General features: G+C 55.0%; 1 protein-coding gene across 1 annotated transcript in view; it reads left to right on the top strand.

Moving 5' to 3' along the window:
• Window positions 1-225: 225 nt before the first annotated feature.
• The window catches only part of MYO1F (myosin IF), a 56,760-nt gene continuing 40,852 nt past the window's right edge, over window positions 226-16,133 (top strand). Inside the window, exons 1-4 of the mRNA XM_019513358.1 lie at window positions 226-409; window positions 8,482-8,619; window positions 15,140-15,229; window positions 15,996-16,090. Coding sequence (XP_019368903.1) covers window positions 407-409; window positions 8,482-8,619; window positions 15,140-15,229; window positions 15,996-16,090 — 326 coding nt within the window. The 5' untranslated portion in view covers window positions 226-406. The remainder of the gene's footprint in view (window positions 410-8,481; window positions 8,620-15,139; window positions 15,230-15,995; window positions 16,091-16,133) is intronic.

Consider the following 16,133-nt stretch of genomic DNA (forward strand, 5'->3'; position numbering starts at 1 on the left):
GGCCTCCCCGCCTGCAGCCCAGCTCCCCCAGCAGGTGTCTCCCAAATGACAGACGCCTGGCAGAGGCTCTAGCAGAGTTACCCCTGCCCTCATCTCCTAGGTGGGCAGCGTGCGGGGAGGGGGGGAGTTTCTCCGCCTCTGCAGCGGGTTGCAATAGGTAGACAAAGCCAGCTACCCCTTCCCCGCCTCTCCCAGCCCTGAATGAGGAAGTAGAGGGCTGAAAAGGAAATTAACTTGCAGATTTCTTGCTGCCGGCAAACCAGCCAGCGAGAGTCGGTGTCTGGGAGGGCCCATGTCCCCTGAGCTGCGGTGACAAGGGTCTGGCACCCCCTCGCCGACAGCTCGGCCCCACCCCACCTAAGGGTCTGCAGCCAGGCGAGCAGGACTCCGGGTCTGCAGGGACACCATGGTAAGTGCAGCAGCTCAGATCACGGGGTGCTGCCCCCTGCTCCTGCTCTGTGCCCGCTGCCTGTCCCTGCCCCCAGCCCTGACCTCCTCTGGGTTCGTCGCTCCTTGTTCTGCGCCCACCGGTGTCACCGCAACCTGTCCTGAGCTGCTCCCTAAACCATCAGGGTCTCATTTGCTCGTCCCTGCTGCCCTCGGGCTGTCACCGGCTTCTGCACAGCGCTGCACCCACTGCTTTTCCTGGCAGCCTGCGGTCCTCTGGGCTTGTGAGAAAGGCAAGGTGCAAAGACCCCCGCCTTGGGGACTGGGGAAGCTGTAAGTCTCCCTATGCACAGGGGGAGGCAGGGGCTGCAGGGGGCTAAGAAGGAAGGTCTAGTCCTGAGCCAGCTGGGGAGCCCAGGGTTGCTTCGACCGGAGGCTGACAGCCGCCCCGTCGGCTCGCTGCAGGACCTCACCCCTCCAGGCAGGACTGTTGAGCCAGCTGCAGTTGCACTGGGCTGGGGCTGATGTGATGGAGGAAAGGTGGTGAGATTGTCTGAGTGCTTTGGATACCTTGGAGCTGGACAGCAAGGCCTATGGGGGAGCCTGGCAGGGAGGGAGCCGATGTCTCTGGTTCCTGCTTGCCCAGCTTCCCCGAAATGCTTCTGCTTCCTCTACCTGCTGCCGTCCAGCTGCAGTCAGCCCAGCACGGACAGAGAAGGAGCAGGTTAGCAAGCTCCATCCCGCCGCAGGGCAGTGGGTGCCTCCAGGAGCTGAGGTGTCTGCATCCGAATAGGAAAGCGCACAGTTGCCAAAGCATCTGGTTGAGATGGACCAGGCAGGGGCAGGCACCTTTTCTGGAAGCCGGATAATGCAGGAACACTTGGACTCACTAACACCCCTTAGTCAGGTCCCATGGCATCCCCGCCTGTGGTTGAGCCATAAGGCACAGGCCAGCCGTGGTCCTCAAGGAGCCTGTGACTCTTCGGGAACGCCGTGGCCCATGCTGGAGCCTCCCCTAGGAGCTACTGAAGCAGGGGCACCATTTAAAGCCACCTCCCCTGGGGCTACCCCAACCTGCACCAAGCTGCCCAGCAGCCCTTGCATGTGTAAAATGCCAGCTGCTTCCATCCCTGCCCCACAGCCAAAATACCCCCTGCCCTGCATGGAGCTGGCTAATTACAGTGCACTCCTAGTGTGAAGGAGAAGCAAATGACAAGCAGAAACAGAAGTGTCGCAAGGCAGCTGCACCTCCGAGCAGAGCCGGGACCTGCCCACGTGCCCTAGCCCACTCGGTGCCCAGCCTCACCAGAGGCAGAGCTCAGCCGAACTCCCAGCTCCTAGGAGAGCCATGGGTAGATCTCGAATTTGCAAAGCAGCCTGCAGCAGTTGAGATGCATCACATAAAACCCCCCCCCAAAAAACAAGTTTTTCTCCAGTTAAAAATAAACTAGAAGATTTACTTCTCCGCTCAGAGGCTTGGGGTGTATCGTGCAGTTTAAGAGTGAAGCAACGAGAAATGCATTTCATTGGAATGAATTTAAAAAAGCAATCAGCGGGGCTGTGAAGTAGTAGCTTCGTTAGCAAGAGCAGGGAAGAGCCGGCAGGATCTGCGCCGGGGAGGAGCATTTGGAGTCTGGCAGGTAGACCCCCCCCTCCCCCCCCTTCTCACTTGAACGTGAGGTTGGGTTGGTTTTACTGCTGTGGCAGCACTATATGCACTTCTGCACCTTTTCAGTCTTTCTGGTAGTTGGGGTGTTGGCTGCAGGCCATGTTTGCTTTGCCTTTCAAAGGTGCCGGTTTGCCAGGCCTTGCGCAGTGTTTCCTCCCCCCTTCCCAAGGCTGCACAGTGTCATGCTCTGATTACAGCCGCGCTTTGAAGGGGGCCCAGACTGTTTTGAAGATCGTGCAGTGCGAGGTCTGCTACTTCCCATTGCTCAGTTCTTATTTGGGCAAGACGGCTGAGCTCTTGGCTGGCAGCTGAGCAGCGATGCGGAGTGGCAGTGGCAGTGGCAGTGGCAGTGGCAGCCAGAGGTGGGCTCTGCTGGGGCACTTCTGCATCTTTTCTCACCCTCTGCCCCAGTAACCTGGTAGGGAGTTACACCTTACGTGAGCTGCGTGAGGCTATAGAATTAGACTTCTGGTTTTAATCCTTGTATCAGCTCATCTAAGGCACCAGGAAGCAGGTAATCCCTGCCCTGAGGCTCGCTGCTTGTGCCCATTCCTCAGGGAGGAAAGCTGAGGAACAGCTGGAAATTAAAGCCAGGCAAATTCAAAGAGGAAGTAAAGCATTTGCAGCTCCGAGGGTGATGAATTGGAGGCAAACACTCCCCAGGGAAGTGGTGGAGGATTTCCCGTCTCTCCAAGTCTTCAAGATGGCTTGCCCCTCTGCAGCGTATGCTGTTAGCCGATCACAGTCACTGGGCTCAGGGCTGGGGGAAGTGGAAGAAATCCTACGGCCTGTTGGATACAGGTGCACACCGTCAAGCACCCAGGTCACCACCCGGATGAGCCATATTGCTCCCAGGGTGAAGGATGCTAGAGACAGGGAGCAAGAGCGGAGAGAGAAATGAAGAGGAAAGTGAGGCTGAGAAAGACCCTTGATTCCTCCCCAGCTGAGATCAGCACAGGAAAGAGGAGTCAGAGGGGAAGCAGAACCTGGTGTGAATGCAGTTGTGGTCTGAGTGGTTGTTCAGCATTTTCATTGCATGCACTGAAGGAGCACAGGTGGGGGGGCAAGCCCCTACCGTGCGAGGTGCTGCGCACACACACACTGGACAAAGGTCCCTGCCCCAGACAGAGCACACTCGTGGCCTTTAAATCAGGTCCAGCCCACCGAAAAAGTTCCCCAGCTGTTGAGATCTCTGAGGTAGAGGAAGAGCTTGTGTGCATCCCCTGCGAGGAGGGCTCGCTCCCCACGGGGCACGTGCCTGAGACTGTCCCCAAAAAGGGGCACAGGGACAAAACCGTCCGAAAGGCTGCAGACACCATTGTCAAACCCTCGCTCTTTAATTCTGGGGTTTTGCAAACAGCTGGACCCACGGTTGCTGCTGTGACCGCAGGCCGAGTGGAGGGAAAGGGGAACTGGGGCTACGCATTGTGAAAGTGGCCTACCTAGTTGCTCCCTTAGTTACTTAAAAGCTGCCAGTAAGAAGGAGCTAGATGCCCAGACCCAGGGCAGGCTGCTAGGCATGGTGGACTTTGAGCTGCGCTCCAGTGACTCAGACGGGTCCCGGCAGGAGTGAGGGACACGGCTCATTTTGAGAGGGTGGATCCCAGAAAAGCAAACAACAGTCACGGAGGAGATCTCGAGAGGCCTCTCTCAGTAGCGTGGCTTCACTGTGGAGACTCACTAACTCGTATCCACACTTTCTATGCATGTTGGGCAATATGTGACAGGGAAGAAGTGCATCTAGTTGTCAGAGCTGCGGACAGAGAGGTGGGGGAGTGCCCAAGTTTCTGAGTCCCTTCGTAATACTGTTGCTGACATGCTTTGGGTAAGGGGTTGGTGCATCGGTTTCTCCACCTGTAAAATGGGTATAAGGATCTCGCCAGGGGCCGGGGTGCTGTAGTTGGTGTAGAGGACTTTGAGCTCTTCAGTTCCTGGTTCTTCCGGAGCTGATTACAAAACTCCCGTTGGATTCAAGGGGACTTGTGTTTGTCCTATGGCCCCAGTTTATCAAGGTTTATTAAGTAAGTTAGGAAAACACCCTCACCTATGAACCAGGAAGGTAAAAGCAGAGGTGTGGTGTTGGCTTAGACAGAAAGGAGGAAGGTGTTGAAGGTGAGTGCTTCATGCACACAGCTCTGTGCAGTCATAAAGGGACTCCCCTTGGACTGAGGTGCTTTGTGCGCTCAGAGGCGTTGCACAATTCCCCAAACGCATGGAGTTCCCTGGCAGCTTCCCCGTCTCACCCTCCAAACTGTTCCCTCTACAACTCCTCTTCCAACCTGCTTCCCTGAAGGTTGGTACAGTAAGGGGGGAGCTGTCTACAGGGCATCCCCAAAGGGAAGGGCATGGCCTAATGCGTGCAGGGGAGAAGGCTACACACCCAACAACCGGCACCTCTGATACCGGAAATGGAATTATCAGCTTTGATTCCTTCGAAAGCCACAAGCTCGGGCTGCCCTACGCCACGTGCCAGCGAGACTGAAGAGCAAGGCCCCCAAACCCTATAATGCAGCACATGAGAGGCCTCCCCTTCCTGACCCCGGGAACGACTTGCTGCCCGTGCCCTGAAGCCTGCAGCTCAGCGAGCCTCCGTTGCCTTGCACAGTTCTGAGCGTTGTCACACAACCTCTCCAGCCACCAGCCTGATGCCTCTGAACTTATGATCCCATTTCCAGAAAATTTCTTTTATAGCCCACTAGAAAGGAAGAAAGAGTTTGAGGAAGGGCAAGCAAAGTACCCAAACCAGGGGCTAATATAAAAGAGGCGGTGCTGAGATCTGGCAAGAGCTGTGTAAGTAGCCCCCAAACCCCGGCCTGTTCATGCACCTGCTTAGTCACTGCAGCCCGACAGCAGTTCCTCCTGGTGAAGCTTTGCCTCCCCCGTTCCCGGGGCCGGGGGATAGATTTATGCCTACTTGACACAACGGCCCTACTTGTCATTTTTGCATCATGTTTCCTGTTGCATGATTCAGCTTCATCCCTGGTGTTTGAGCCCGACAGCCAATTAAGATGAGATATGGCTGTATTCGGCTGTGTCCGGGCATCTGGGCTGGACCTGAGGACAGCGTCGGGCTGCCCCGCGCCCAGCCTCATGAGACTCTGTTCTCAGGCATGTTGGGGGCAGAGCTCTCCTATCAGCTGCAGCATAGTTACACCCGTTTGGCCCCGGAAGTCCCAATGTGGTCTGTGATCTCGCTGGGGAGTCCTCAAGGCATGTGGCATGGTGGAGGAAGGGCAAGGCCTGAAGCAGACGTGACACACAGGGAATGTGAAGCTGCCTGAATGCGGCTTGTTTGCAGGGTTTGCATCCCCCCCAGTGCAAAGCAGGGATGGGAAAGGCTGGAGAGGGGTGGGATGCACCAGGATTTCTGGAAGGACACCTGAGTCCTGCTGAATAGCCTGAACCCCTGGCTGGGAGCCCTGGGAGCAATAGGAGGAACCCAAATGAAAAGAGGAAGAGGAGAGAAAAGGGAAAGGGAAGAAGCAAGAGGCACAGGGCTTGGGGGAGGGTGGGGGAAGAGGGGAAGTGAAAGCTTTGCTCACTTCAAAGTGAAAAGAGGAAATTAAGGAATGGCAGCAGCAAGCTGGACAGGCTCAGAGAGGAGGGCAGGGCCTGGGGGGATGGCTCCGGCTGCTCTGAGACTCTGGCGGAGTCATGGCCCCGAAATGGGCTGGAAAAGGAGAGCCAGGCCAGGCCAGCCGTGAGAGGAATACGTGGTGGGGTTTTCCCAAGTGCCACTCGCAGCCCCAGCTCTGCCCACACTGCAAGTGCAAGCCGTGTCGCATGGACGTCAGGGCAGGATGCTGCGCGCAGTCACCCGTGCAGCGATCTGCACTCGTGCATGCTTTGCTCAGAAACGGAGCGATAAGTACAGCTGATCCCTCCAGGGTTAACACCCGGTTAAACAGTCCCGGGCTCTCTGTCGCTCCAGCCCTTTGCGCTGGGCACATTGTCTTTTCAAAGGAAAGCTGAGCCCAACGTGGCATTTCCCAACTCAGTTGACGTGGCCCAGCTCAGCATGATCCCGGTGCACGGCCCGTAAAGCCAAACCCACGGCCCACAGCTTCCCTCCCAGCCAGCCGCCGTAGGAGGAGACAGCTGGGCGACTTCAGGGTATTTCTCATCACTGCGCTGAAAATGGACCTGAACTATTTCTATTCAGCTGCTGGGGCAGAGGAAATTCTCAACTGTTATGTATCTCTGTGCTTTGAGGCAGCTGCCTGAAAGCCAGGGCCCCTGGTACTCGGTCTTGTGCTAACATCTGGCATGAAGATGGTGCTTGCCTCGAAGGACTTGAGTCTGAAGTGAGAGATAACAGGCAGGCAGGAAGGGCAGGGAGAGGACAGACAGACAGGAATAGAGTGGAGGTAACTGTGCTGTGTAGGCTGCTTGCGTTTAGGTTTTACTCATACAGTGCATGAGAGTTTGAGTCAGAGGCGAAGGCATAAGGAGCATTTACTTCCTCCTGCCCGAGCTGGCTATGGTAGCAGAAATGGCACATCCGTTCCCCCTGATTCCTCTTCATGATGGTGTGCGTGCCGAGCTGGCTTCAATCCCACTGGTGATTCACACAAGGGGAAGGAAGACTTTGGGGGAGGAACTTCACGGGGTGCTGGATGCTGCCAAACATGGACAAAAGGTTGGACCACAACCAGGAGTCTCTTAGTTCCTCTTGCCCCACAGTCACTCACTTCACCAGAAAAGCCCCTTGACCTCAGGACAGGGCCTTGCAAGCCCTAAGGATCTCCCGAGTACCCAACGAGTGCTTCGTACAGGACTCCGGATGGTTAATCCTAACAGAGCCAGGGAGAGGGGCTCACCCCTGATCAAAATGAAAGGTGAATGCTCTGCTGTTGTAAACTGGCAGCATCCCAGCGATTTGGTTCCAGTAGTGGAGCCCTTTGACTTTACAAAATCGTGACTTGACCCCAGAAATGAAGGTGGTACGTTGCTCCTTGGACCTGAAAGCACCTGGGTATTGTTATCCGCACGCTCCCGAGGAGAAGTGATTTCTTGAAAGTCCCGTCCCGAGTCCAAGCTGCATTTGGAATAGGGGCGCTTGTACACGATGCGCCTGGATGCAGTCCTATGCCCACTCCACCGTGATGTGCTGCTTTCTCTGAAGTGCCTTTGTTGGCTACAAAGGACCAGCTCACGGGATCGTAATACATTCTAGTTTATTGGACGGGATGTGAAGTTGCCAATAAAATCATAAATGCCAACTTTGAGTTATGGGTGGTACTGGTCACCGCAGCCCATGCATACACACATGCACTCCCTCATTCAGACCCATGTGGTATTGTGTACAGTAGCGGCTGTAGTGATTGCGACAGCACTGGTGTCAGTATATCTACCTGCCTGAGACCCTGGAGTCTGCTGTTGGTGGACAGCTTCCTGCAAGGCGATGGGGGTCGCCTGCTTGTCCTTCCGTCTTGGCAGGCCAGGTGCTGGATGACAGGGCGCCACCGAGGGTCACGCTTCACTGCCTTTTATCCCTTTCTGGCAGACTTGTGTGATCCTCCAGCATCATCTTGGCTGCCCAGTCCAGAGGTCACGGCCCCACCTGGGTTTTGAGTGGCACATTACAGCTGTAGTCACAGGGGTCTCTGCCTGCTGGCACCTGAAGTTTTGGGAGTCCACCCTTGACTTACTGACTTAATGGCTGTATTGTCCTGGGTGACAGGAATAGTCCATAAGATGAGTGTTCAGCTCCAGGAATCACTTCCTTGGCTTGATTAATTGAAAATGGCTTGTTAAGATCCTTTGGCTAGGCTATTGTCACTTGATTACATACTGATCACCATACACTCCCATTCATTCAAGGGACTGCCCAAGATAGCAGATTGTATCACTTTACCATTGCAATTTCAGTGCAGTTTTTAACAGTGGTCCAGGGTGTAACTCCATTCTACAGGGAGTACATTCCTGCAGGGTTTAAAAAGTATAAAATATAAAATACAAAATGCCGTGGTAAAGACGAGACAGATGAAATGCACTGTGAGAAATGTATCAAAATGCAATGTGAGACAGTGAGGAAAAAAGGCTACTGGGGACAGTGAGTGAGTTAGGTTAGCACAGGATATATTTACAGTCTTTGCAGGGGGTATTTTAGTTCTTTTGGCTTTTTTAGTGACACCGAGTTTAATTGATATGTAGATGAAGTTTCTAGGTTTCTCCTACAGAAAGCCACTTCAGCTTTCTGGCTTGCTCTGAGCCTTGCCATACCCATGCAGTGAGTGTGCTAGGTCTCTGCCAGTACTGAGAAGGAAAAGAAATGCAGAAAATGGGAGGGAGGGGTGCTGCAGGCAAGAAGGGGCTTCTGTTATATCAGTGTCCAGAAGAGAAATGGGCAAAGGGGGCTTTCTGCTACACCTCCTTGGCCCCGCTATGGACCATCATTGTTTCTCTCTCCCATCTCCCCCCAGGGCAGCAAAGAGCGGTTTCACTGGCAGAGCCACAATGTTAAGCAGAGTGGAGTGGACGACATGGTTCTTCTCTCCAAGATCTCGGAGGACTCCATCGTGGAAAACCTTAAAAAGCGCTTCATGGATGACTACATCTTCGTATCCTTTCCGGGGGCTGTGCCGGGGCACTGGGGCAGAAACCGAGAGAGGCCAGCTCAGGCTGAGAGCCTTTCAGTGAAACAGCTTAAGCTGGGGCCTGCTCTGGCCATCCAAGGGCTGCCCTCTCCGATAGTCCCCGATTGTCCTGTTGTCATAGGCAGTGTCAAGATATTTCCTGGGATGCGCTGAAGACTGCACTGTCATCCGCAAAGGATTCAGGCACTGCCAGACGCTGCAGTGAAAGCAGATGTCTCAGACTCAACCCCGGATGCTTTTCCCATTGGAAGGCCTGAGACACGACTACCCTGGGTATCTGAAAGGCTGAATCAGGAGGTACAAAGTCTTCCTGGGACACCAAGAGCAGGATTTTCAGACCTCAGCTCCCCTTTGGGCAGCAAAACCACTGGCTGGATCATTGCCCAGCCGGGATGCTGAGCTCTTCTGAAAATCTGACCCTTAGGCTCAGGGATCAGGCCATGTACCACCAGAAATGCCATTTCCCCCCACGGCCGTGATAATGTGGCCCTTTGTAACTCTCCTTCTGCCCCAGCAGCACCTCTGCTTGGGAGAACAAAGATCATCCACAGCCAGGGTATTTTAGGACCATTTCTTTTGAAATACATCCGTGTTGCTCTTACCCCGTAAGAGGCCTCCTTACTGTAGGGAACAAAACATCAGAAAGCAGAGTTCATTCTCAAGGACCACTGATTTTCTGGCAAAACATGCTGGCACAAATGCAAAATAGGATTATTTAAATTAGGGTTGCAATTCCCCCCTGGGAGATGTAGTTCAAATCCTTTGTAGTCCCCTTCTCTTCCTTGTGCACTCCCTGGTTGGCCTGTATCTGCCGCGGTGCCTCACTTTCTAACCGGGAGTATTGTAACCTGGAGTATTGCAGGCACACCTGGCTGCGGTGCATCTTGGGAGATGTAGTTTGGCCACAGATGGGAATGGGAACATGGGACACCTGACCTATAGCTCCCAGCAGACACGGGGGGCAGGTTGATTCAAACTCCTCCGTTTTTGTGATAAAATTCCACTTTTTCCGGTGGCAAGCAGACTTGTCGCCAAACCCTGCTTTGTCAAATGCCTGGTTTTCCATCTCAAAAACAGTTGTATTGGAAAATTGTGGCCAGTCCTGGTGACAGCCTCGAGCTTTTGCTTAAAGCAGGAGCTCCCGGGACGCTTCTTGTTAGGCCAGTGGTCTGACCGCTATATAGGATCCCCCGCTGCAGGGATACTGCTGGAGTAACCCGGGAGCAAACAGGGCAGGCTGAACAAAGGCAGGACTCAACAGGGGGTGTTAGGAAGTGGCGGGGTCTAACCAACCAGCCTCAGGATGCTTTTCATGTGATAAAAGGAAAAACACATCAGTTCTCCTTGTGCATTTTGGAGGCTGACTTTGAGGCCTGGGTGGCTTCCAGCTGGGGTTGCTTTGCTGCGAGAAGTAGTGGCACTTCACAAGGAGAAAGGCTGAGGGACAGGAGAATCCAAAACCTGCAACCAAAATGCTGGATTCAGAAGTGCTTCGTGCAACTTCTGGAAAAGGATTTGGATGCAGTCCTGGAAGTGAGTGCCAGAGGCAAGGTCTGGTTCCTGCTTTCCTCCCCGAAGGGAGCAGCGGCATAACCCCTGAAACACAGCACACACAGGAGCGGTCTTCTGCGATCCCAGGGCATAGACCCTCGAGGCCTGCGCAGTGATCTGCCCCGGGAATTGCCGCCTGAATGGGAATCTGGGGCAGGCCCGTACGTGCTCGCACATCCCTGCCCTACCTGGATGCTTACCAGCTGCATTTTACCTTATTCACATACTGAAACTACAACAGGCAGTTTCGCTTCCTGGATCTCAGGCAGTTATTTGGGGGTTTTCTGGGTTTGAGTGTAACACAGGAAGAGTGACAGCTTCCCATCAAGGGCCTCTTTAACTTTGTGCCAACTTTTGGCTGTGAGCCCTGCTCTGGGTTGTCTTGCAACCAAGCGAGTATTAGCTCCTGTTTCGAGTGGGTGTAAAGTGTCTCGCCCTCCCTTGACAGGGGTGAACAACTGCACAAAGTGAAGCCGGGACAAAGACTGTTGATCTGTGAAGCCTTTTCTTCGTTTATATGGGATCTGCATTTTGGGCCCCTGGGGCAGATAGCGAGGGGCTGCCTTGCGCTCAGATCTGGGGTCCGCCTGCTCCTTGCCTTCTCAGAGCAGCTGACAAATCCTGCAGCCCGGTCTGTTGGGTCAAGCCATACTGCCTCCCTCATCTCTTTTGACAGGAAAGGCCAATGAGCTGGGAGCCAAAAGACCCCAAGCTCCAGCCTCAGCCTTTTCACTCCTTTCTGGCAATGACTCTGAACCCTTCACAGCCTAAATGACTGAGAGGGGCTTCATATCCCCCCTGGTAGGGTAGGCAAGTATCCTTCTCCGCACTGGGAGGTCAGAACTGGAACTCGTAGCATTCAAAGGGACCTCGAGGGTCCCTGAGGCCAACCCCTGCAGAGCTGGAGGATTTGCTGTTCCTAACCCATTGCAGAGAGAGATCCCAAATGCACCTCTTTGTGAAACCCTCCAAGGAAGGATATTCCACAGCCTCCCTCTGCGGGTCTGGCTGCTGACCGGTGTTTTATGCCAAGACCACTGGTGCCGCCCTTCTGACTTCACCATCCGAAAATCAGGGCTGAAGTTGCAAGGTCGTGGACCTTCCCAGTGCCTGCGCCATGTTTAGCTGCCCTGGGTCTCAGTGGTTTCATCTCTATCACCAATGCGGAGAGCAAGTCGGACTGAGCAGATGCAGGGATCAGCCAGTGCCTCCGCAGGGTGCTCACATGGAAATGCAGGGTTAGGGCATATGGCAGTGCTGTGTATAGTCCCCTAGGGACAGAGGGGAGAAGCCTTGCCTGGAATGAAGGACTAGCGAGTGAACCTCAAACGGAGCGACCGCTGTTCCCATTGACTTGGCAATAAGGCTGGTAGCCAGCTCTGGGGCAGAGAGTGTGCCGAGTGCGAAACAGAAGAGAGAGGGGGGATTTGGCAAAGTTATGGGTCACCAGGGTGCAGGTCTGCCAAAGCAGCCTCCCCCTGCCCCCCTGCCGGTCCCGACCCTGAGTATTTCTTACAGCAGCCCAGGCGCTGCCCTTTAGCGTCCTTTGCTTTCTAGTCCTTCCACCGAGCTGCTTCTGCGGTGCCCCCAATAATGCTCACGTGCTCTTCCCTCCTGCCTAGCACTCCCAGCTAGTCCAGCCCAGGTCCCCACTGCACCTTGGTCCGGTCGGGTCCCTGCCTCCTGCAGCAGAGGCAGGTAGGTTTTTTGAGGACATCTGCACCAGAAGCCCGTGCTGCAGCGCAGAAGTGACTCTGGGCTCTTAGTACAGAACTGATCCTGTTTACCCCTGTTCATTGTGATACGAGTCTCGCGCGCTGCCCTCGCACTGCCCATGCCGGGACAGGGAGAAGGCGTCTGGGCAGAGCGCACCATGCACCCCCCTGGCACTTCCCAGCGGGAGGCTGCATGCTGAACCCACTTGCTATGGGGCTGCAGCCCAGACATGGATGTCAGTCCTGCTGGTCTCAGGGGCTACGCTGCTGGGAGCTTGCTGCAGTCGCAGGTGGAGAAGACAGTCAGCGCAACGCTGTGGCTTCATCTGCTCACCAGACCGAGAACCTAAATAAACCTCCTGTGACCTTGCGTTGTACTTCTCACTGGCCATGGTCACAGAAGCGTGACAGAGAGGCAGGCCAGCACACGGACAAGGGTCCGCAGCATCCTCTGGGCTCTCCAGACATCGCCTGCTCCCTGCTCCCTTCGTGCCGGGAGGAGGCCGGCTGGGAGCAGAGGGAGCCGGCTGGGCGCAGGGTTCCCTGGCTGGGAATGATGCTGGTCTGAATGCTGGTGGTGAGAGCACAAGCCACAGCCAGTCCCAAGGAAGATGGGGACGGTGGAGACTAGATCAGCCATTCGCATGGCTGTGGTGCACTGTGGTTTGCACGGAAGGCAAAACTGTGTCCTTACAAGGCGAGGCAGTGACATAGACTCTTCCTGCTTCATGCATCCTGCGGCCTTGTCGCCTCTCTGGGGCTGTGGGGGGTGTTTTTCTGAACAGGAAAAAACACAAAAATAGAAACTTGCATCTTCCCTTTTCTTCTGCGGCTGTGCGAAGGGGCGCTGAGTCCAGCCGAGCACGTATGCATGCAGCAAGAAGTACCCCACCCCTGCTCGCCTCTCCTCCCATACTGTTCCCAGGTGGACCCGCTGCCTGGCAGGGGAGTGCCACCCCACCCTCCTGCTCCAGGGACCCGCTGCACTTCTGCAAGCTCAGTTGGACACCAAGGGCCACCCGCTTCGTCGGCACGGCCACGGCAGGAAAGTCCAGCTCAAAAAGTGCAGTGGCCTGGAGCTCTGCAGACACCTTCCCGCCCCCCGCCCCATGCCCTTCATCCTCTCCTTAATCTAGCAGCTTCTCCTCCTGCGCTGCGCCTCACCTTTCCTGCCTCTGCTCTCGCTCGAGCACCCCCTTCCTCGCACCCGGTTCCCCCCGTAATCTTTGGCATGTCCTGCAACTGCCCTTTCATCTCGTCCTGGATCCGACCAGGGCGCTGCTGGAGAAGACTGGTGCTCTCTCCGCAGCCGTGCCCTTGGCTTACTGAAGAAGGGAGTCACTGCATAAAATGGAGATGACTCAAGACCTATGGATATGCAGAGCAGAGGGCAGCCCGCAGAGAGCTGGCTGGTGCTCTCTTCCATGTATCAGGCCCTGGTTGGCAAAAGCAAGCTAGCTCTGCAGCACTGCTGATTTATACCAGGCCAGGTATAAAGCCGCTTAAAGGTGTCTGCTGGCTTATCCCTGATACATGCACAGATGCTGAGCAATTGGGCTCGGGCAGGCAGTGCTCCTCTGCCCGGACCAGGAGGAGATTGCAGCTTGCTGTCAGAGGCAGGCCAAGACGAGCACTTCAGAAACATCAGGAAGCTGTGGTGAAAAGCGTGAAAAGCAGAGTACTCCAACCAGCATGGAGATGTCGTGCCACTTCAGCTGCTAGCACCGGCCCCCGGGACTCCTGCAATGCCAGAGCAGCCCCATGTCGAGGGGAAGAGGGAGACGCTGATAGCGAGCTCTGGAGTGTCAGTCTCCGCGCACCCATGTTGCACTCATGAAGCCGTGCTCCTTTTTGCAGAGCTGTTTTGAGGACTGGGGAGCAGGGCTGATCTGCCACATCAAAGCCATGCTGGCAACACCCAGCAGAAACAGTTGCGATTTCGTGATCTCTACCACCCAGCCCTCAAGCTAAGCGCGAGGTGAACAGCTCATTTCACGTGCTCTGCCACGCAGGGAGGGGCCTGGCTAGGAGGGCATCTCGGGTATGTGCGAGCGGGATCGCCCCTGTCCTAAGGTGCAGAGGGCAATCCTGGTTCTCCAGGGTGCATTTTGCAGTGTCCAAGGCTGGGGCTCTCGCATTTGTCTTCGGTCAAAGAAAAGCCTTGTGATGCATCATCAGGAGAGGACGTGGGAAGAGAAGAGCCGGCGTACCCTGGAATACACCACTGGCCAGTGGTAGGCTGCGCCCAGCCTCCTCTTGCACCCTCCTGTCGGTCCGTCCAGTCGTTTCTTCCTCCAATCCAGAATCAGAGCCACAGTCAGGACCCTGCACGTGGGAAGCTCACAACATAGCACGTCCGTGGAGTGACAGCGTGGGACTGCAGCGTGGTGCAAGATCACAACATGACTTTCCTGTTCGCAGGACCTGGCTTCGGACCTGCCGGGACAGCCACAGCACGTGCCCATCCGAGGCCACAAAACGCCAAATTTGCAGCAGTCTTTGGTGTCGGCAAGCAACATGGCAGCTGGATTTGGAGAGTTCAGTAGCTGAGTATGGCTTGAGCTCTGGCCCTTAGGACGCGCCACCCTGGGAGCTGAACATTTGAGAATTTGCCCTGTAGGTCTGAATTTTCCTTCTGTGTTTTGAAACCATCCCAAATGATAAGTCACATTTCCCCAAACTTCCCTCAGCTTCTGTAAAGCCAGTACGCCCCCTCCATAACCCAGTATCACCCTCACAGGAGAGTTGTGCCATCCTCTATCCCCAGCGCTGTGCTTCAGCTGTGAGCCATTGGCAAGGGAGCACAAGTGTGTGTTATACCTGCCTTTGCCTCTCGGCTTCTCAAAGTCCATCTGCGCTATATCTTGAGCGGCCCCTTCCTGTGGGATGGGAACCATCATGATAGATTCAGGGAAGCAGAGACCCTAGAAAAGTTTCTGCACCCAATAGTCACCCGTACCGCTCTTCCTGGGCCTGACTGCACCGCTGGGGTCAATGCATTCGGCTGCTCTCTCTGGTCCAGATCCCCAATCCCTAGATGCTCCGAGGGTGAGATTTAACCCTGGTCCATCTCTTGCATCAAACTCCTCTGCCCGGAGCTGACATGGCCCCTGTGCCCGGCTTCAGCAGCTGTGCTATGTCTGCGGTGCAGGGGGATGTGAGGGAAGGGAATTGAGAGACGCGCATTCAGGACAGATGGGCCTTAACCAGCTGCTCAGACTTACATCGGGCCAGTCCTCATCTCAGTCAACCCCTTCAAGCAGATGCCCTACTTCACTGACCGGGAGATTGAGCTGTACCAGGGGGCGGTAAGTGGACCTGGTCACAAGCCAGTTGGCCATCGGGCTTAGAGATGGGGGTCGGGGTGTTTGATTTTACCCTTGTTGCTGCTGCTGTGTTCTCCACCTCTGGATAAAATGCAAGCCACGGATTCATGCATAATCTATTGCATGGGGGGGACCTAGACCAGAGGCGGGGTGTGTGGACCACTGGGTCAGGCCCTGGCCTGGGAATCAAGAGGCCTGTTTTAGTCCCTGTTCCATCATTGACCTCCTGCCAGACTAGGGCAGGCCACTTCAACTCCCTGGCGTTTCTATCCATCCCGGTTGGATATAAGTACGTCAAGGCAGGGTCTGCCATTCACGGTGATGAGGCCGCCATCGTGGCTGGGGCCTTTGGGCACGCTTGGAAATACACATTTCCAAACAGACACTCTGTTTAGTCTGAGAGGTTGCATCAGGAACTGAGGGTCAGATATACTACTGAGACATTATAATTATCCCAGAAATAGACTTTGCGAGGCCAAGAAATTCAGCCTCACCGTTATGGTTGCAATCCAGGTCCAAAGATATTAACCCATGACCCCAGCGCCTTTAAACCTGTTTTATAATGACACCCAGAGAGGTAAAAATAATCTGAATTGTTGTCTCTAAAACCAATACAATCTCACTGGGGGGCTAAGTGCTGGTATGAATGTAGGGTGGAGTTTAGGTGACTTAGGAACTGTCTATAAGTGCTGCTCACTCAGGGGCCCTGCTCTGTGTTTGGTAACTATTCTTCTTGTCCCGTTTGTAGGCTCAGTATGAAAATCCACCCCACATCTATGCGCTGAGCGACAACATGTACCGGAACATGCTGATCGACGGCGAGAACCAGTGTGTCATTATCAGGTAGCGAGAACCAGCCTCCCAGGGCAAGGAAACGTGGGGCGAG

Source organism: Gavialis gangeticus, unplaced genomic scaffold (assembly GCF_001723915.1).
Source record: "Gavialis gangeticus isolate Ggan-Ray unplaced genomic scaffold, GavGan_comp1, whole genome shotgun sequence".
NCBI classification, from domain to species: Eukaryota; Metazoa; Chordata; order Crocodylia; family Gavialidae; genus Gavialis; species Gavialis gangeticus.